The sequence below is a fragment of the Geotrypetes seraphini genome, chromosome 1, assembly GCF_902459505.1.
Source record: "Geotrypetes seraphini chromosome 1, aGeoSer1.1, whole genome shotgun sequence".
Classification (NCBI taxonomy): Eukaryota; Metazoa; Chordata; class Amphibia; order Gymnophiona; family Dermophiidae; genus Geotrypetes; species Geotrypetes seraphini.
The window spans coordinates 106,065,965-106,086,437 of NC_047084.1; the positions used below are offsets into that span (position 1 = coordinate 106,065,965).

A 20,473-nucleotide genomic window follows, 5' to 3' on the forward strand; every position below is an offset into this window, starting at 1 on the left:
TTCTGATTGAAAATATGATGAAGGTTGGGAGGTAGGGGTGGGGTTAAACGTATCACTAGATTTTTATGTAGTAAATATTAAAGTGCTATTGTGTAATAACTTGTTGAAATATATTATTTTGTGCACTTATTATCAAATTTGAAAATGAATAAAGAAGGAAAAAAAACCCCCAACAAAAACAAAAACACAATTTATCACCTATCCCATTGCAAAAATCAACAAATTAGACTATATGGCTTAACTCCAAGATTCAAATTGGCGGATTTAAGGTCATCTGGAAACATTGGATGATAGCAAGAATACATATTTTATATGATGTTATAAATAATGGTAAGTTGCTTGATTTTTCACAGTTGCAGCATAAATTTGAACTTAACAATTCACAAAGTTTTAAATGGCTGCAACTGAAGCAGGCCATTTAGGTGGGGTTCCCTGAATGGAAAAATTTAAATAATCAGTATAGCTTGGAATTCATATGTTTTCAGGTGGACTTGCTGGGAAACCAGGCCACACAATGGTATAAATTGTTAGCAGAATTTGCAAATAAGAAACCAAAAATTGGTCTTAGGGACATCTGAAGTATTGAGATTAAGTACCAAATTTCTGCGTCTCAATGGCCATGAATTTGGACTTGGAGGATGAGTTGTACAATGTCAGCATCTATGAGACAAACATGTTTTTTTCTGTTACACAGAGCATTTTGGACCCCGGTTCATTTACAAAAGATGGATAGCTCTAAGTCAAATAGATGTTGGCATTGTCATCTTGAAGCAGGGACTTTAGATCATTTATTGTTCTACTGTCCTTTTATTATGGCATTTTGGAAATCAATATGGGGCCAAATTAATTGTTTGTTGGAAAATCCAGTGGCATTGTCTTATGATACTATATTATTTGGCATGATTATGAGGGCTAAAAGCCAAATATCATCTAAGAACAACAGGCTTTTGTTAATAATGACAGGAGTCGCCATACAACAAATTACAAGTAATTGGAAGAATTGGAAAAGGCTTAGTTATAGTTTTTGGTGGAACACATTGTGTCATATGTATAAAATGGAAAGGACATTGGCTATTCAGAAAGGGAATTTTAAGGGGTTTCAGGAGATTTGGGAGCCATTAGCAAAATATTGTGATGTTTAAATAGTGTTTTCCCCATTAAATATGCACATCCGGGAGGGGGGAGGCGGGAGGTGTGATAGGTTAATAAATTTTGAATAATTGATATGGGCTGATAATAGATATTTTATGTATGGACATGGTAATTGATAAGGGGGGAGGGGTATTCAATTCTGAAATGGTTATTACAAGAATATTAAGTGTGATATTTGAGTATAAAATGTTATATGTATTGTTACACTTATTGTAAGTATTGAAATTAATAAAGAATTGGGAAAAAAAAGAGTGAGTTACAATTTAGCTAACTTACCCCATCCCTTGTGCAGAAAACCTTCCTGTTCCTTGACCTCTGCTACGTCCACCAAATCCTAAGGAGGAAAAACATGGATCAATCCAAACAAATACATTCCATGGTTTGTGTTCTGTAGCCACAGTACAGTAGTGATGCGAGGAAGGGGAGGAGGGTTAAATAAGCAACTTACTCTAGTATGACAAGAAACTCCTATAGTATACATGCTTATATAGAAAATGACCAAAATTTAACATTTGAAGACATTTGATGCTACAACCATCAGAGATAGTGGCATTTCTTAGTACCATACTTACCAATATAAGTAGTAAATTTAAGGATTGATTAGAGATTTTAACAGAAAAGATTTGTTTCTGCTTTCTACTCTATTGATAGGCAATGAAAATGTATGACTAGCATAACATTACACCAACACACACGAGCCCCCAGCAAGGGGAGGAGGAAGGGAGCCAGAGAATCAGTCCTCCTCTCTCTACTAGAGCCAATCTCCCACACGGCAGCAAGGAAGGCCCTGACCACCAGCTTCGGGCCTTCCATCAGCCCTTTAAGTTCAAAAAGTTTTTATTGAGGACACCACATGAACAAAAAACAACAAAGCAATTCAAATTTGAATACTGGTCCCACAATTTGTGCTTTCACCCCGTAATCCTCCACCCCACAACAAGAAACATCAGCAAAAGAACTGCAATTCCACCGTAAACCAAACCCACCAGAAAGACCACCCCCAAAAATATAGAAAAGCAGTAGAGCATAATGAGAAACAACTCCATCTCCCAAACCCACCCTACAGATAACAACAGTATATGGGAGACCACAAGTCTAGCCCCCCCAATAGCAACAGGCTGAGAATCTGAACAATATTCCGTAGGCAAGTAAATAGAAAGGTACAATAATAGCGACCCCCCCTACCCCCCAATATCCACTCCAAGAATCCACAAATCCTCTGAAGAAAGAGGAAAAGAAAGCGAAAGAAGAGAAAAAGAAAGAAAGAGAAGAGAGAAAGAAGAAAGAAAGAAAGAAAAAAAAAAAAAAAAGCAGTAGATGAGACTCACGATTGAACACCAAACAGCCGCAAAGCTTGAAAACTACCCCTACAACCCATTCAAAATATCACTGCGAGCTTTATGACTGAGGGATAATATATATGGCCTCCAGATTTGAAGGAAGTACTTCTTCTTCAGGATAGATTCAGCCATCCGACGTTCAAATAGCAACAAAGCATGCAAATGGTTCCTCCAGGCCCACCATCGGCCCTTTAAAAACAAAACAAAAAATCGCTCCTGGGGCACAAATGCATGCGAGAGGAGGAAGGGAGCCGATGGCCAATGTTATGCCAATTTTTAAAAAGGGATCCAGAGGAGATCCAGGAAATTACAGACCAGTAAACCTGACTTCAGTGCCTGGCAAAATGGTGGAAACAATTATAAATAATAAAATTGTGGGGACATGATATTAGCTGTGCGGGTGCTGGTAACTTTTGCTTCATTCTAAGCCTCTTCAGATAAGCTATTTTTGGTGCATGCATAGAAGGAGGCATAGCCCCTGATGAAACAGAGTGTGAAATGGTTGGGATGCCATCAGGCATAAAAGATAAGTGCCTTCCCTTCTTTAGCACCTTAAGCACTAAAAGCACTTTATATTTATTATATGCTATCTAATTTAGTTTACAAAATCAATTTAGAGCACATGTCACATCCATTAATGACCCAACATTCTCTATTTCATTAGACGCTGAAAAAGCTTTTGATAGAGTGGAATGGACCTTCATGTTTCAGGCAATGGAATGGTTTGGTATAGGATCCGGTTTTATACAAATAATAAAAGCATTGTATAACTCCCCTGTTGCTAGATTATACATCAATAATAATATTTCAGAAAAATTTATTTTGCAAAGGGGAGTTAGACAAGGATGCCCACTATCTCCACTGCTTTTTGATATCGTTTTAGAACCCTTGTTATTAGCTATAGAACAAACAAGGGAGATACAGGGTATTCCACATTCAGATAGAGAATATAAATTATCAGCATATGCTGATGATATTTTACTTTATTTGAGAAATCCGGAAACAACCATTCCAAATTTGCTTGAATTGATTGAAAAATTTGGAAAATTTTCAGGATATAAAATAAACTGGAATAAATCAGAAGTACTTCCACTCAATGTACATTGTACAAAAAGTCTATTTGATTCATTTTCTTTTATTTGGAAAGAAGAAGGAATAAAATACTTAGGAATTTGGATTACAATGAGACAATGAAAATTAATGGGAAAAAAATATATTACAAAAAGTGTCAGAAATGTGTGAGCAATGGAATCCTCTGTGCATATCCTGGTGGGGGAGAATACAAACTGTAAAAATGATGATATTACCAGTAGTTTGTTACCAAATGGGTATGATACCAATTTTTTTTCAGGGGTCATTTTATAAAAAACTGGATAAGATGTTAACAAAATTTATTTGGCTTGGAAAAACCCCCAGAATTGCTCTAGTATCATTACAAAGACCAATTGTGGAGGGAGGGGTAAATTTTCCAAATTTTTATAGGTACCATCAAGCCTATATTATGCGTCAGGGTATGTATTGGATCCTCCCAGAACCCATTGAACATATACCAGATTGGTTCTGGTTAGAATGGAGATTAATGTTTCCTTTACGTCTAAGTCATGTTATCAGTATTCAAATGCCAAGGTTATATAAGGATCACAAAATATTGGTTGATACTTGGAAAACTATAAGATATATAAGTAATCTAACTCCTATTCCAATAACTAAATCAACGACTCAAACAATATGGCTCAATCCAAAGATCAAAGTTGGCGGTTTTAAAATTATCTGGAAACATTGGATGATTGCTGGAATTCGGATTTTAGAAGATGTAATAAATAAAGGTAAACTGCTTGAATTTTCACAATTGCAAAATAAATTTGGTTTGAATAAATCACAATATTTCAGATGGATGCAATTGAAGCAGGCCATTCAGGTAGGGTTCCCTGAATGGAAAAATCTTAATAATTATCATAATATAGAATTCTTATGTTTTCAGATAGATTCCATGGGTCACCAGGCCGCAAGGTGGTATAAATTAATATCTGAATTTGTATATAAAAAGAAAAAAATGGTCTTAGAGATATTTGGAGCATTGAGATTAAGCATCAGATCAATGCATCTCAATGGCCACGACTTTGGTCTTGGAGGATAAGATGTACACTGTCAGCATCTATGAGACAAACTTGGTTTTTTATTTTACATAGAGCTTTATGGACCCCTACACGTTTACATAGAATTGATAGCTCTAAGTCTAATAGATGCTGGCATTGTCATCTAGAAGCAGGGACATTAGATCATCTTTTATTCTATTGTCCATTCATATTAACATTTTGGAAATCAATTTGGCCCCAAATCAATAGGATGTTAGAAAATCCTGTAGCCTTGACATACGATACAATTCTATTTGGTACTGCAATGAGATCTCAAAGTCAAATTTCATCAAATAACAACAAACTTTTATTTATAATGACTGGAATAGCAGTACAACAAATTACACACAATTGGAAAAATTGTGACAGATTGAACTATAATTTTTGGTGGAACTCAGTTTGCCATATATATAAAATGGAACATACATTTGCAACACAAAAAGGATATATGGATAAATTCAAAAAGATTTGGGGACCATTAACAAAATATTGTAATAATTGAATTTCATTTTCCCATAATAAGAAAATAGTTAAAGAAGAAAGGGAGGGAGGGGATATGGGAGGGGGATTTATACTCTTTATTATAAATTATAAATAAAATATTATTAATAGATGGTATTCTTACATGAAAACAATGTAATAAAGGGAGGGGAAAAAGGTTAATAATTTAAAAAATAATTGATAAAATCATTACAATATATATGTTGTATAACTTTATAAGAAAAATAATTACAGTTATATGATATATAAAATCATAAGAAATATAAGATAAGAAATGTTATGTATAAAATACATTATAGAAATATCAAGTGTATTATTAAGATAATTGTATGAAAATTTATGACACTTGTTGTTAAATGAAAAAAAATCAATAAAAAAACTTAAACATAGAGCACATGTCACTCCTCAGAATACAACCTAATACTAAGAGATCTAAAACCTTCACCTTGAAGATCAGTCCTCCAAGCAAATAGAAGACCTTCTCTTATTTCTCAGTGCCCTTTCTTACCAGATTCTAGATACCCATGACGCACACAAAAAAGAACACCAATCAATGAAGGTGTTGATGTCCCTGTACAGGTCATTGGTGAGGCCCCACTTGGAGTATTGGTGAAGGACACAAAAAGACTTGAAGCGGTCCAGAGGAGGACTACGAAAATGATAGGAGGTTTGCGCCAAAAGACGTATGAGGAGAGACTGGAAGCCCTGAATATGTATACTTTAGAGGAAAGGAGGGACAGGGGGAATATGATTCAGACATTCAAATATTTGAAAGATATTAATGTAGAACAAAATATTTTCCAAAGAAAGGAAAATGGTAAAACCAGAGGACATATTTTGAGGTTGAGGGGTGGGTAGACTCAAGAGCAATGTAAGGAAATTCTTCTTTACGGAGAGGGTGGTGGATGCCTAGAATGCGCTCCCGAGAAAGGTGGTGGAGAGGAAAACATTGACGGATTTAAAAAAAAGCGTGAGATGAACACAGAGGATCTAGAATCAGAAAATAATAGTAAATATTGAAGAACTAAGGCCAGAACTGGGCAGATTTGCATGGTCTGTGTCTGTATATAGCCGTTTGGTGGAGGATGGGCTGGGGACAGCTTCAATGGCTGAGATGGTGTCGATCAGGGATCTCAAAGTCCTTCCTTGAGGGCCGCAATCCAGTCGGGTTTTCAGGATTTCCCCAATGAATATGCATGAGATCTATGTGCATGCACTGCTTTCAATGCATATTCATTGGGGAAATCCTGAAAATCCGACTGGATTGCAACCCTCAAGGAGGAACTTTGAAATCCCTGGTGTAGATGGACTGAGTGAGCTTTGATGGAGACTTCAGTAGTTAGAACCTAAGAACAGTACCAGGCAGAGATTTGAATTCTTGCCCAGAAATAGCTAAGAAGGAGAGAAAAAAACCCCCCAATAAAATTTTAGATTGAATCAGGTTGGGCAGACTGGATGGACCATCCGGGTCTTTATCTGCCGTCATCTCCTATGTTACTATGTTTGATATGGTGGCCTTCATAACTCATCAATCCATCTAACCGGAGATTCACATCTCAAACAAGACCTGGCATTGCTTCCTCTGGCCAGACCACTACATGTATATCTTCTACATCAACTGGGCACAAGGTAAAACTAAACATGAAACCTAAAGATCAACTTCTAGAGCACGGCAATCTATCAACCCACTCATATTCTGGAATAAAGCAGACTCAATGATTGAAACCTGCGATCATAAAGAATTTATATCCCAATGGAAAACACTAAGTGAAACAATCCTGGACAAGCTGGCACCAATACAGATAAAGAACAGAATGGGCAGGCGAGATGATGCAAGCTAAGGACGCGGAGTGCGCATCGCTCCTCAATACAGAGTATTTCATGCTAGTAACTCATACACAGACATGTAATTTAATCAAAATAATTTTTATTCAATTTATATTGAATTAATAAAGGTTCAAATTAGAATTAAGATTACATTGCCAATTACATTCATTACCAATTCTGGCAGACAATTCTGTATATGGGGGGCCGTCTCTTCCAAGGCCAAGTAGCCCATATGGAGAGAGAGGATTCTCCCCCGAACAAAAGCTGGTGCTTGCTTATGTACTCTCGCAAAGACCAATATTACATCACTCCAATCGACCAATGGTCAGCTAACACATCACTGAAGAAGGCTGAGCTTATTTAAAAAACAGAATTCCTTTTAGCTCTCATAGATACCAGGCTTAAAGAAAAGTTTTACAAATCATATATTTGTTCACAACAATTTCTGAATATGCATAAAAGATTATAATATACCCAAAGAAAACTTCTCTTCTCCAGTATCGTTAAGAATTTGAATCAAAACAGTTCTCTGTGTCTTTAGGAACTCATGCTCTGAAGAAGCTGACAGTTTCAAGTTACAGAAGCAACCCATACGACCTCCCCCCCTTAATGAGAATTCCTATACTGCGGCTTTCCCGCAGAGGAGAGAATCCTGCATTCACCGTGGGCCTCATCTGGGGCAGCCTCCTTGGAGCGGCTGGGGCACGGGCAGTGTGTCTGGGAGGGAATGCATGGATGGGAGAACATCGCAGGGGAGGAGACATAAGCATCCTGGGACTGTCTGCCAAGTCTCTTCCCTGAAGAAGCCCTTTCTGGAAACGTCAATCGCTCCTCCTAAACTTACTTGCTCCACTTCATCACTGACGCTGAAACCGTGGATTGAAGACAAGGTTTTATTTTATTTTTCTTTCCAGCTTATGATTTATCTTTAATCTTATCTATTGTTTTGCCTTTTGTCTTTGTTTTGTTCTATTTCTATCATTTAAATTTCTCCAGAATTCTACTGTTCAACGGCTCCCCCTTCTGCTTCTATTCCTTTCTCTCCTCTCTTCTACCTTCCAAAGTATTTAGATCAATGCTGTCTTGTTAAAATGTTTATTTTATTTTTCCTCTAACTCTACTTTTCACTTCTCTATTACCCTCCAGGTACTTTAGTTAGATTGTGAGCCTTCGGGACAGTAAGGGAATTTTTCAAGTACCTTTCTTATTTCTAATCTTAATGTATATTTTCTGTAAACCGCTTAGAACCTAACGGATGTAGCGGTATATAAGAAATAAATTACATTACATTACATTAAGAAGTCCCCCTTTACACTAAAGAGATATGTTTAGAAGTAAACCAACACAATTAAAGAGACTTCTTGCATTCCTACTTTGTTTCACTTGCTTAATTATTATGAAGAAGAAAACCCAAAGATTATTCTTCCCAAGACCTAATACAGTATAAATTTAAGGAATGTTACAATATTCAGAATAAGACATCCAACTCTCTACCATATTCCTAAACCAAAGGTCAAACTAGCTGACCTTTCTATATCCTGGGCCTCTCAAAGACTGGAATTTCCATGGTAACAATGTCCCTGGCTTCAACTTAACCATTTCGATATGTTGCCTCTGGAATTTTCAAAACCTAAAATTTTATAGTATTAAAACCATTTCATATTTAAATACACACACAGACTACGGACTGAGGGGGAGGGGCAGTGGGGACAGTTCTGATTAATTTGTTTTTGGAGCACTGCTTGTCTGGCTGAATCTTTGTACCTGTGCTTTTTGTCAGCTCTAACAAAAATCATTTCAACATAAAATACACACACAATTCATATCCATCCAATCACAATCTGGGATCCCACATTCATACATATCTTATCTCATATACAATAATTATTTAAGAGCCTACTACCATCACAACAGAAAAACTACATAAAACAGTTGAAAAATGGATGACAAACCACAAGCTAAAGCTGAACACAAAAAAAACAAAATTCCTACTGCTTGAAAAAGAAAAAACACCATCCATCACAGAAATTCTCTCATATACGATAATTAAGAGATACAAGCTCCATTTCTCTATCAAGTAATGGAATGTGAAATCAGATATTCTCTGAACTAGCTGGGCTCAGGAACATCTGTCATCAATTAAATCACGAGGGTTTTAAGCATGAAACTGAAATGTTTTAGACAAAAAGATAGAAAGAAAAAAAAAGCCCTTACAGTTTTTCCCTTCACCTCTCTCTCCTCCATATATATCTATATCTATATATACCAATTTCCCTCATGATCTTGCTTTACCCAGTAATTCACATAAATAGTGAATATTATTATGACCATTCTTACTATTAATCCCTAGTGTTTTTCTGGCCTTGGCTGCAATCCATTTTCAAATTTTTATATCTTTGCACCTAACTTTTCATAGGCTCTTAATTGGGCAATTGCCCTGTCTACCACAAGTGCATTACTAACTAGATTTACCCAAAATCATATGAAAAGAATCTACAATGTACTCAACAAAAATACTTTGCACACTATGCCACACCCTAGTGCCCCCTGTCCATTAGCACCACGCCTCAAAGCAACTTAAACGAGATTGGAGATAAAGAAACCAAGAGCACACAAAAACAAAATGGAGAAACCTGATCATACCAAACTTAAGGAAAAACGGAAAGCATTCTACACCAAACAGATAGGCACGGAAACTCAAGAGAGAAAAAAACTCTTCAAGTTAGTAAAAGATCTCACCGAAACCAAACCCTACCTTGCCACTAATAGAAACCTACCCCCCTCAGCTACCCAACTGGCAGATTACTTCAAAACCAAAATCACAACCATCAGAACCATCTTTGAAAACACCCCAAGCCTCCAGGACGAAATCTCAGTACAACCCACAGAAGAAGAGGCAGCCACAGCAGATAGAATATGGTCCGACTTTCCCACTATACAACGGCCTGACCTGAACTGACTCTATAAAAAATATAGCCATGCAGCATGTGACCTTAAAAACTGTCCCCCTTACCTGCTGAATATCACATCTCCAAAATTCCAAACTCACCTCATGCAATGGACACAATCACTGTTCAAAGAGGGCCAATTCCAATGGGAGCTCAACGAGATTATTATCACCCTAATCACTCCAACTATAGACCCATAGACAAAACTAATTTATGTAAAACTAATCAAAGGCCTAGTGGAACAATATCTCACAAACTACCTAGAAGACCAAAGCCTCACAATCTGGATTCAGAGCCAACTATAGCAGAGAGACACTACTAGGATCTCTCCTGGATACAGCCCGGCAGCACCTAAGTAAAGGAAAAAAGATGCTGGTTATACAACTAAATCTCTCAGCTGCATTTGACCTAGTAGACCACACCATCCTTCTACAAATACTGGAAGCAGCAGGAATCACTGGCAGGATATACTCATGGTTCCAAGGATTCCTACAAACCAGAACCTACAGAGTCAAATCAAACAGAGAAAAATCAAAAGCATGGTCCAACCCCTATGGCATACCCCGAGGATCACCACTATCTCCAGTGCTCTTCAACCTCTATGTCGCCTCCCTTGGCACCCAATTAGACAAACTAGGGATAACATCATACAGCTACACAGACAACATCACCATATGCCTTCCCTTTGACCAGCCCACTACCATCACAACCAAAAAACTACATAAAACAAACAGTTAAAAATGGTTGACAAACCACATGTTAAAGCTGAACACGGAAAAAACAAAATTCCTACTGCTTGAAAAAGAAAAAACTCCATCCATTAAAGAAATAAAGATAAAAAACACCATATATCCCATTCAACCCACCCTAAAACTTCTCAGGGTGATGATCCAATCTTTTGGTTTATATACCGGATCATCCTCCAGACAACTGAGACTCGATTCGGTTTACACAATAAGAGGTTGTAATAGTTTCTTCAAATAAAATTACTTATGTAACAATTTTTTGAAAGAGTAAAGTCTTTTCAGATATTGTCTACAAACAAAGAGAAAAAATAGATCTAATCTCAACTGGTAGTTCATTCCAAATAGAAGTAAAGATGTATACAAAGGAGCGAGAGCATAACCTAATGCCTTTATTCCCTTAATTGAAGGGAAAGAAAGTTTATACAGTTGAGAGGTTCTTGGTCTTATAGTTCATAAAGAATGAAGAGAAATAGGAAGCAAAGGTAAAAATAATAGACAGATGCTATACCATGCAACTCCAAATCAACAAGACAATTCAGAAATCCTTCATAGTCATGCAGAACCTTCGACAAATACAAAAATTCTTCGACACAGAACAATTCTGACTCCTAATACAGTCCCTAGTTCTTAGACTGCTGAAATGTCCTTTACCTACCCTGCCCCACAAGCATAATAAAACAACTATAGACTGTACAAAACACGGCTCTCAGACTGATCTACTTTCTAAGCAATATGGTCACATCACTCCAGCATAAATAGACACGCACTGGCTTCCAATGCAAGCATAAATATTCAAATTCTACTGTCTACTATACAAAGCCCTCAATGGCACTACCCCCACCTACCTGAATAATCGCCTTATCTGGACAGCTCAACCAGACCAAGGAGAACACAGACTCCATTTATTCACTCCACAATCAAAGGCACACAGTACAAGAGGTTGTACGATGGATTATTAGCGACTCAAGCAGCGAAACTAGACCACCATATCACCAACACATTGTTAACATCGCCTGACTACAAAACCCTCTGAAGGGAAATGTTCAAGAACTTTATAAAGACAAGTTAATGCCATACCAGTAGAGAAAGACACGGAGACCATTTACCATGGTAAATCATGGTCACCGCAGTAAATCTGCAAGGAATGGAGACATTTGCAACTAGTTTATCGCAGGAATGGGGCAAGACCTTTCACCGTCCCGTGGGAGCAGTGAAAAGTCTTATTCCTGTGGTAAAAAAATTTCACCCATGTCAGACTCGGCATCTCCTACCCAGCTCCTCTTGCGCCTATTTTACCTTCAGGTGCCAGACATATCACGATGACTCAAGTATTCTGTTAGCTTGATTTTTCTATGTAGCATTCTGTAGTAATTTGGTTTGTTCAGTTTTCACAATAGTGGAGGGGATATTTGTGAAAGGGAGGGGAGACAGGGGTTTTGTTGATTCTTGCTCTGCATTATTTGTGTTTATAAAATGACAATTGTAGAGAATATTGCCTTTTTTATACTTTAATAAAATAAGTTTAGTATAAAATCATAACTATTTGAGGCTTGTATGGATGGGATCTGACAGTTTGCAGGACAGGGACTGAGCTTGCAGGACGGAGCCTGAGTTCATGGGGATGGGACAGAGACAGGGATTGAGCTCGTGGGGACGGGGCAGGGACAGGGACTGAGCTCGCAGGGACGGGGCAGGGACAGGGACTGAGCTCGCGGGGACAGGGCAGGGATGGGGACTGAGCTCGCGGGGACGAGAACAAGCTCACTGGGATGGGGCGGGAATGGTAATAAATTTTTTCCCCATGTCATTCTCTAATACCAAGTATCTCATATCTCAGACAATGTCATAGTCATGTAACAAGTACCTGAACCTGTAATTCTGGAAATGTCCAGCTCACCCCTTTTTGGAATCCACTTAGAACTGTGAGGTTAAGGTGAAATAAAACTCACTAATGTAATGTAATAGCTTAAATCTAAGGTAGTCATCATTACTTCTTCAACAAAGATAAACTTACCTCTACCACGTCCACGCCTTCCACGGTCTGTGGGTCTGTCCCCTGGACCACTATCCGCTCCATTCTCTTCTGCTCTAACTTTCATGAGGGAAAAATAAACATAAAAAACATACTGAAATATGTTTAATAGTTCTCAGTAGTGATCATTTGATACAGAAATAGCCTAAATAGCAATTAGTGCTCAACCCCAACATTCAATTTGCTAGTCCAATTGCATGCTGATATCCAGAATTTATAATATTTGGACTCAAATTTTCTCCACTACCAAACAATAACAACAGAAGTGCAAATATTATCATGCATCTTAACAAGTCCACAGTGTGACTACATCTTATATACAATTCTGGTCACCCACACTTCAAAAAGGATACAGCAGAACTACAAAAGGTTTAGAGAAGCATGACAAAAATGATATAGGTAATAGTACATCGCCCTTATAAACAACGCCTAAACAGTTTAAGTAACTTGAGCTTAGAAAAATTAAGTGACGGGAACATAACTGAAATTTATCAAGTTCAAGTTTCAAGTTTATTTAAAATTTAGAAACATAGAAATAGACGGCAGATAAGGACCACGGCCCACCAAGTCTGCCCACCCCAATAACCCTCCCCTACCTTTCTCTGTGAAGAGATCCCACGTGGCGATCCCATTTTGACTTAAAATCAGGCACGCTGCTGGCCTCGACCACCTGCAGTGGAAGATCATTCCAGTGATCAACCACCCTCTCAGTGAAGAAGTATTTCCTGGTGTCACCGTGTAGTTTCCCGCCCCTGATTTTCCACGGATGCCCTCTTGTTGCCGTGGGGCCTTTGAAAAAGAAGATGTCCTCTTCCACCTCAATACGGCCCGTGAGATATTTGAACGTCTCGATCATGTCTCCCCTCTCTCTGCGTTCCTCGAGTGAGTATAGCTGCAATTTTTTCAGCCTTTCCTCATATGAGAGCTCCTTGAGTCCCGAGACCATCCGTGTGGCCATACGCTGGACCGACTCAAGTCTTAGCACATCTTTGCGGTAATGCGGCCTCCAAAATTGTACACAGTACTCCGGCTGACGAAACCCCTACGTATACAACCTATGATTTGTCTAGCCTTAGATGAAGCTTTCTCCACTTGCTTGGCAGTCTTCATGTCCTCACTGATGATCACCCCTAAGTCACGTTCTGCTACAGTCCTTTGTAGGATTTTACCATTAAACGTGTAAGTCTTGCATGGATTTTGGCTGCCAAGGTGCATGACTTTACATTTTTCGGTATTGAAACTGAGTTGCCAGGTCCTGGACCAGTGCTCCAGTAAGAGTAGGTCGTGCATCATACTGTCGGGCATTGAGTTTCCGTCCAGCCCTGTGCTTTGGTCTGACGTGTTCCTATCTACTACATTGCATAGTTTGGCGTCATCGGCGAATAGCGCTATTTTACCTTGAAGTCCCTCAGCCAAGTCCCTTATGAAGATGTTGAATAGGATCGGGCCCAAGACCAAGCCCTGCGGCACTCCACTGATCACCTCTGTCGTTTCGGAGGGGGTACCGTTTACCACCACCCTCTGAAGCCTACCTCCAAGCCAGTCCCTAACCCATGCTGTCAACGTGTCTCCTAATCCTATAGAGCTCATCTTGTTCAACAACCTGCGGTGTGGTACGCTATCGAATGCTTTGCTGAAGTCCAAGTATACGATGTCTAGGGACTCCCCAACATCCAGCTTCCCTGTCACCCAGTCAAAGAAGCTGATTAGGTTAGATTGGCAGGACCTCCCCTTAGTAAATCCATGTTGACGCATATCTCGTAGATTCTTCTCGTTCATGATCGTATCTAATTGGCGTTTGATTAGAGTTTCCATTAGCTTGCTCACTATTGATGTGAGACTCACCGGTCTGTAGTTAGCAGCCTCCGTCCTGCATCCTTTTTTGTGGAGTGGAATGACGTTAGCCGTTTTCCAGTCCAATGGGACTTTACCTATACCTCATCAGACTTCTAGGCGGTGTACAATAAAAAAAAAATAATAATACACAGGACAGATACAGTAAAACTAGGTTATAAAATTAATGCAGGACATTACTAGGGATTGTTAGTACAACAAATAGCTTAACACACAGACGAACGCCAAACATAAGGTAGATGGGCAAGAACTACAATCTTTGGAGGAAAGAAAACAAAAAAGGGAAAAAAAGACAGATCCAAGATGGCGTTTGGTACCTGCTGACTGGAGAGATGCTGTGAGAATCACTGCTCGTTTCTAGCATGTTTCCTTGTTTATTGTTTCCAGTCACGATGCCGAAGAGAAGGGGTAGGAGTACTGCTGCAGCCTAGCAGCACTCTGAAAATCTCCCTCTTGCTAACATTGAGCAATTTCTTCATCGCCTTCAGAGGGAGCCAGCTATGTCGGGGAGTCGCCCACTGGATCCATCGGCACGAAGTGACGCCGACCTAGAAGACCTTGGGCTAGAAACTACTCTGAGCCCCGACCTAAGGAATCCACCTCCCCCGCCGCTGTGTGCTAGCTCACCATGCGAATGGAGTGAGTCAGAAGCGGCAGCACTCCCCGACCGAGAGGCTGAATCATCTGGGAGCCAGTTTACAGATGTCTCAATGGACTTTTCAAGCCCAGAGACTACACCTGCAGCTAGAATATCTTTGGGAGGAGAAAACCAGGATTGGCAGATAGAAAGTAGAAAAGGTGAGCCAAGACAAATTTTACATGAAACTTCCTTTCATTCTGAGAAATCAGCTGAAGTTACCCTAGATTCAATTTGGGACTTGGTTTCCAAACTAGGAGACTCTAACTAAACAGATTAAAGATACTGAAAAGAAATCAAAAATTCAGAAACAAGAGAAAGAAGAAAACAAACAAGAAATTTCCAATGTAAAAGTTAAAGTAGGAGATATTGAAAAAGAATTGACTGTTATTAAACAAGTTCAATCAACAATAATAAAAGATAATCAGATTATTAGAAGAAAATTGGAGGCAATGGAAAACAGTTAGAGCCAATAATGTAATGTAATGTAATTTATTTCTTATATACCGCTACATCCGTTAGGTTCTAAGCGGTTTTCAGAAAATATACATTAAAATAAAATTAAAATTAAAATAATCTATGTTTGCTGAATTTCCCAAAAGTTCCTTCTATAAGCCCAAAGGAAATAATAAAAAAGTACTTTATAGAGATCCTGAATATTTCTGAGGACTCAATACCTCCCTTTACCCGGGTGTATTATTTGCCCAGTAAAGTAATGGAGCAGCAAGCGGATGATCAGAACCAGGCTCAGAAGGAACCACAATTAGATTTGACAGCAATCTTGGAAGCTTCTGATAAAGATTTGGCTAAACCAGCAATTCTTCTAGTATCCGTGGCATTATTGCTAGATAAAGAATGGATATTAAAAATGTTCTTTAAAAATAAATATGAGTTTCTAGGTTTGAAAATTCAAGTTTTCCCAGATGTTAGTAAGGAAACTCAAAATCGTAGACGACAGTTTATTTTATTGAAACCAGGTGTTACTCAGTTGGGTGGTATTTTCTTCCTACGTTTTCCATGTAAATGTATTGTAAGGTACCGAGATAATAAATATGTGGTTTTTGAACAAGCCCAACTTACTACTTTCCTGACGCTGAAATGACTGGAAAAGGAAGGAACGTCACATTAGCTAATAGGAATTAAGCTCCTTGAATCAGTCAACAAATACCCTTTTTGCTATGAGTATATAAGAACATAAGAATTGCCACTGCTGGGTCAGACCAGTGGTCCATTGTGCCCAGCAGTCCCCTTACGTGGCAGCCCTCTGGTCAAAAACCAGCACCCTAACTGAGACTAGCCCTACCTGCGTACGTTTAATCCCTGGAGGGTGTTTTCCCCTATGACAGACTACAGAAGAGCGTTCCCGTTTTCTACCACTCTCTGGGTGAAGAAGAACTTCCTTATGTTCGTACAGAATCTATTCCTTTTCAATTTTAGAGTGCCCTTTCGTTCTCCCTACCTTGGAGAAAGTGAACAACCTGTCCTTATCTACTAAGCCTATTCCCTTCAGTACCTTGAATGTTTCGATCATGTCCCCTCTCAATCTCCTCTGCTCAAGGGAGAAGAGGCCCAGTTTATCTAATCTTTCGCTGTACAGCAACTCCTTCAGCCCCTTAACCATCTTTGTCGCTCTTCTCTGGACCCTTTCGAATAGTACTGTGTCCTTCTTCATGTACGGCGACCAGTGCTGGAGCACCTTGGCCCAGTACAGCAGCATGATAACCATCTCCGATCTGTTTATGATTCCCCTTCTTTATCATTCCTAGCATTCTATTTGCCCTTTTCGCCGCCATCGCACATTGCGTAGACGGCTTCATCGACTTGTCGATCATAACTCCAAAGTCTCTTTCCTGGGAGGTCTCTCCAAGTACCGCCCCGGACATCCTGTATTTGTGCATGAGATTTTTGTTACCGACCTGCATCACTTTACACTTATCCACGTTGAACCTCATCTGCCATGTCAATGTCCATTTCTCGAACCTGATTATGTCACGTTGCAGATTTTCGCAATCCCCCTGTGTCTTCACTACTCTGAATAACTTCATATCGTCCGCAAATTTAATCACCTCACTTGTCGTACCTATGTCCAGATCATTTATAAAGATGTTGAAGAGCACGGGTCAAAGCACCGACCCTGTGGCACCCCACTGGTGACGCTCTTCCAGTCTGAGTATTGTCCATTTACCCCCACTCTCTGTTTCCTATGCTCCAGCCAGTTTTTAATCCACGTGAGTATTTCACCCTCGATTCCATGGCTCGCAATTTTATGAAGTAGTTGTTTATGCAGAACCTTGTCAAACGCCTTCTGAAAATCCAGATATCCAATATTGACCGGGTCACCCTTGTCTATCTGCCTGTTTACTCCCTCGAAAAAGTGGAGCAAGTTCGTCAAACAAAATCTGCCTTTGCTGAAACTGTGCTAGCTGGTCCTCATCAGACCACGTCCGTCAAGGTGATCAATGATGCAATCCTTTATCAGTGCCTCTACCATCTTTCTCGGTACTGAGGTCAGACTCACCGGTCTGTAGTTTCCTGGGTCTCCCCTCGAACCTTTTTTGAAGTTCAGCGCAACATTCGCCACCTTCCAGTCCTCCGGAATTTTTTCCCGATTTGATCGACGGATTGGCTATTAGTTGAAGCAGTTCAACTATAGTCTCTTTCAGTTCCTTGATGACCCTCGGATGGATGCCATCCGGTCCCAGGGATTTATCGCTCTTTAGCCTATCAATCTGCCTGTATACCTCTTCTAGACTAACCGTCAGCCCTGTCAGTTTCCCGTCTTCATTTCCAGCATAGAGCCTGATGGGTTCCGGTATGCTGCGTATATCCTCTTTGGTAAATACAGACGCAAAAAATATGTTCAGTTTGTCGGCGATTTCTTTATCTTCCTTTAGCACTCCCTTTATTCCATGGTCATCCAACGGTCCCCACCGCTTCCTTCGTGGGTTGTTTCCCCTTAATGTATCGAAAGAACGGCTTGAAATTTTTTGACTCCTTGGCTATTTTTTCTCATAGTCTCTTTTGGCCCCTCTTACCACCTTATGGCACCTGCGTTGATGTTGTTTGTGCTTATTCCAGTTTTGGTCCATTTTTGACCTTTTCCATTCCTTAAACAAAGTCTTCTTGTCTCTGATCGCTTCCTTCACCTCTACAGTGAGCCACGTCGGTTCTTTGTTCTTTTTCCTCTTGGATCCTTTATTGATACGTGGTATATGTAGAATTTGCCCCTCGGTGACTGTGTCCTTAAAAAAAGGATCAAGCTTGCTCGAGCATTTTTACAGTGCTTATCCTCTTCTTAATCTTCTCCCCACCATAAGTCTCATCCCTTCGTAATTTCCCTTTTGGAAGTTCAGCGCCATGGCTGTCATTCTGGACCAGTGTTTCTCCCCTGTATCCAGGTCGAAGCGGATCATATTGTGATCGCTGCTTCCCAGCGTCCCCTCTTTTTTTACACCAGGGGTGTCCAACCTTTTGGCTTCCCTGGGCCGCATTGGCTGAAAAAAAATTTTCTGGGGCTGCACAAATGTGCAAATGCTGCAGCAAGACAGAGGAGGGAGCCGGCAAGAAGGGAAACACCCGGGGGCAGTAGAGGAAAACATTGCATTGCCCTCGACCGGGGCCGCACAAAATACTTCATGGGGCCGCAGGTTGGACACCCCTGTTCTACACCTAGAGAGTCGTTGAAAAGATCAGTAAGCAGAGTCACTAGAACATCAAAGTTCTTAAAGTGCCAGTGAACTTTTGCAGCTGTCCATACCGGGAATCTGTGGATGACGTCACCCACATATGAGAATATGCTGCCTGCTTGACCTGGGTTAACCTTAGAACCATTTTTCTAAAGCAGTGACTGAATATATGGCATGGTGAATATGTTTGCTGATAGTTGAAACTGAACCCTTGATGCAGCCTTGATTGGTGAAATAGGGGTTCCCTGTTGGGTATGAGCTGTTTGTGTGTACCTGGAGGGAAGGAAGGCTGCTTTGTGAGTTGGAAAAGGCAGCATTGAAGTCTGAAAATCCCAGCAGCACCACTATCTGTTACTTCAGCTTTAACATTTCAGTCTTAGTCACATCATGAATTTTGGTTAGAGCGCTGATTCTGTGGTTCTCTTTTACCGAATGAATTTGGATACTGGAACTGTATTGGACAATTTGCATACTGAATGGATTGTGAGTGGAGTTTTTTTAAAGACCCATGAAACGTTAACTGAGGTTTTTTTGCCTCTACTTTTCTACCATTTTTTGGTTCTGCGTGAACCCAGTGTGTCACGCCTCAGTTTGGAGTAGAAGCACCCTCTCTGTTACCAGCATCTTAGCACAATTTTTTAATATTGTATGGTTTTTGGCATTGTGCTTCTCATTATTAAGTAGTTGAAATCACCCATTATACTGTTGCCCAATTTGCCAGCTTTCTTAATCTCTGAAAACATTTCTTCATCTGTCTGCTCATTCTGTCCCAGGGGATGGTAGTATAACCCTACCTTTATATTCCTTCCCTTCACGCATGGAATTTCTATCCATATGGATTCCACACTGCTATTTGTGTCGTACAGAATGTTTATACTCTCACTCTCCTACTTTATTTTTTAGACTTCTAGCATTTGTATATAGACACTTCAAATTGTGTTTTTCCCTTGTATCACATCTTTACTCTGCTTCCCTCTTAAGCATTCTTGGCTTTCACCATTTTTGAAACCTCTCTATTGGGACTCCCTAAATGTTCTGATTCAACAGTATCCTTCAATGATACTCCACATCGAAACATCTGCTCCTGGGCGACTGTTGGCTCCCCCCCCTCATCTCAGTTTAAACCCTTTGCCATCCCAAAAAATATTTTGGACATAAAATAAATAACAAGACATAATTAAAAAAAAATAAAGAATCAAAGCTACTTTATATTATTTAATATGCAAATCTTCACAAATGTTTCAAATAATTGCCACAGGAAAACAGTGACTTAGTATAATGAACATATGTATGAGGCAAAAAAAAATAAAAAATTCTAGATTCAGAACTAGGTAGGATCAGACAACTGATATCCTACGCTTAAAAAAAAAATCTTTTAAGAGCTTATAATTTTTATACCATTTCTACCATGTAAGGTTCAACAAAAAGTTAAAAAAAAATCTACTCCAAAATAAACAAAACAATTGTGAACAGGAAATCAAAATACCAAAAGGATAGTTGGACGCAGAGAACTAGACAACTGCTTCGCAAAGGAAATTATCATTCCAAAGAAAGCTTTAAATTCTAAGAGCCTCTTATGTCTGGTGAATGTTCTTAAGAAAGACAGCTTAAGCAG

General features: G+C 39.4%; 1 protein-coding gene across 11 annotated transcripts in view; it reads right to left on the reverse strand.

Annotated features, from left to right (window-relative positions):
* Positions 1–20,473, reverse strand: part of UBAP2 (ubiquitin associated protein 2) — a 553,760-nt gene that overhangs the window by 422,271 nt on the left and 111,016 nt on the right. For all 11 annotated transcript variants that reach the window (XR_004538612.1, XM_033935342.1, XM_033935354.1 and 8 more), the window contains 2 exons: positions 12,664–12,741; positions 1,429–1,486 (listed from right to left, as the gene is read on the reverse strand). Coding sequence is in view for 10 of the 11 variants with exons in the window: in XM_033935342.1 (XP_033791233.1) it covers positions 1,429–1,486; positions 12,664–12,741 (136 nt within the window). In the remaining variant the exon portion in view is untranslated. The remainder of the gene's footprint in view (positions 1–1,428; positions 1,487–12,663; positions 12,742–20,473) is intronic.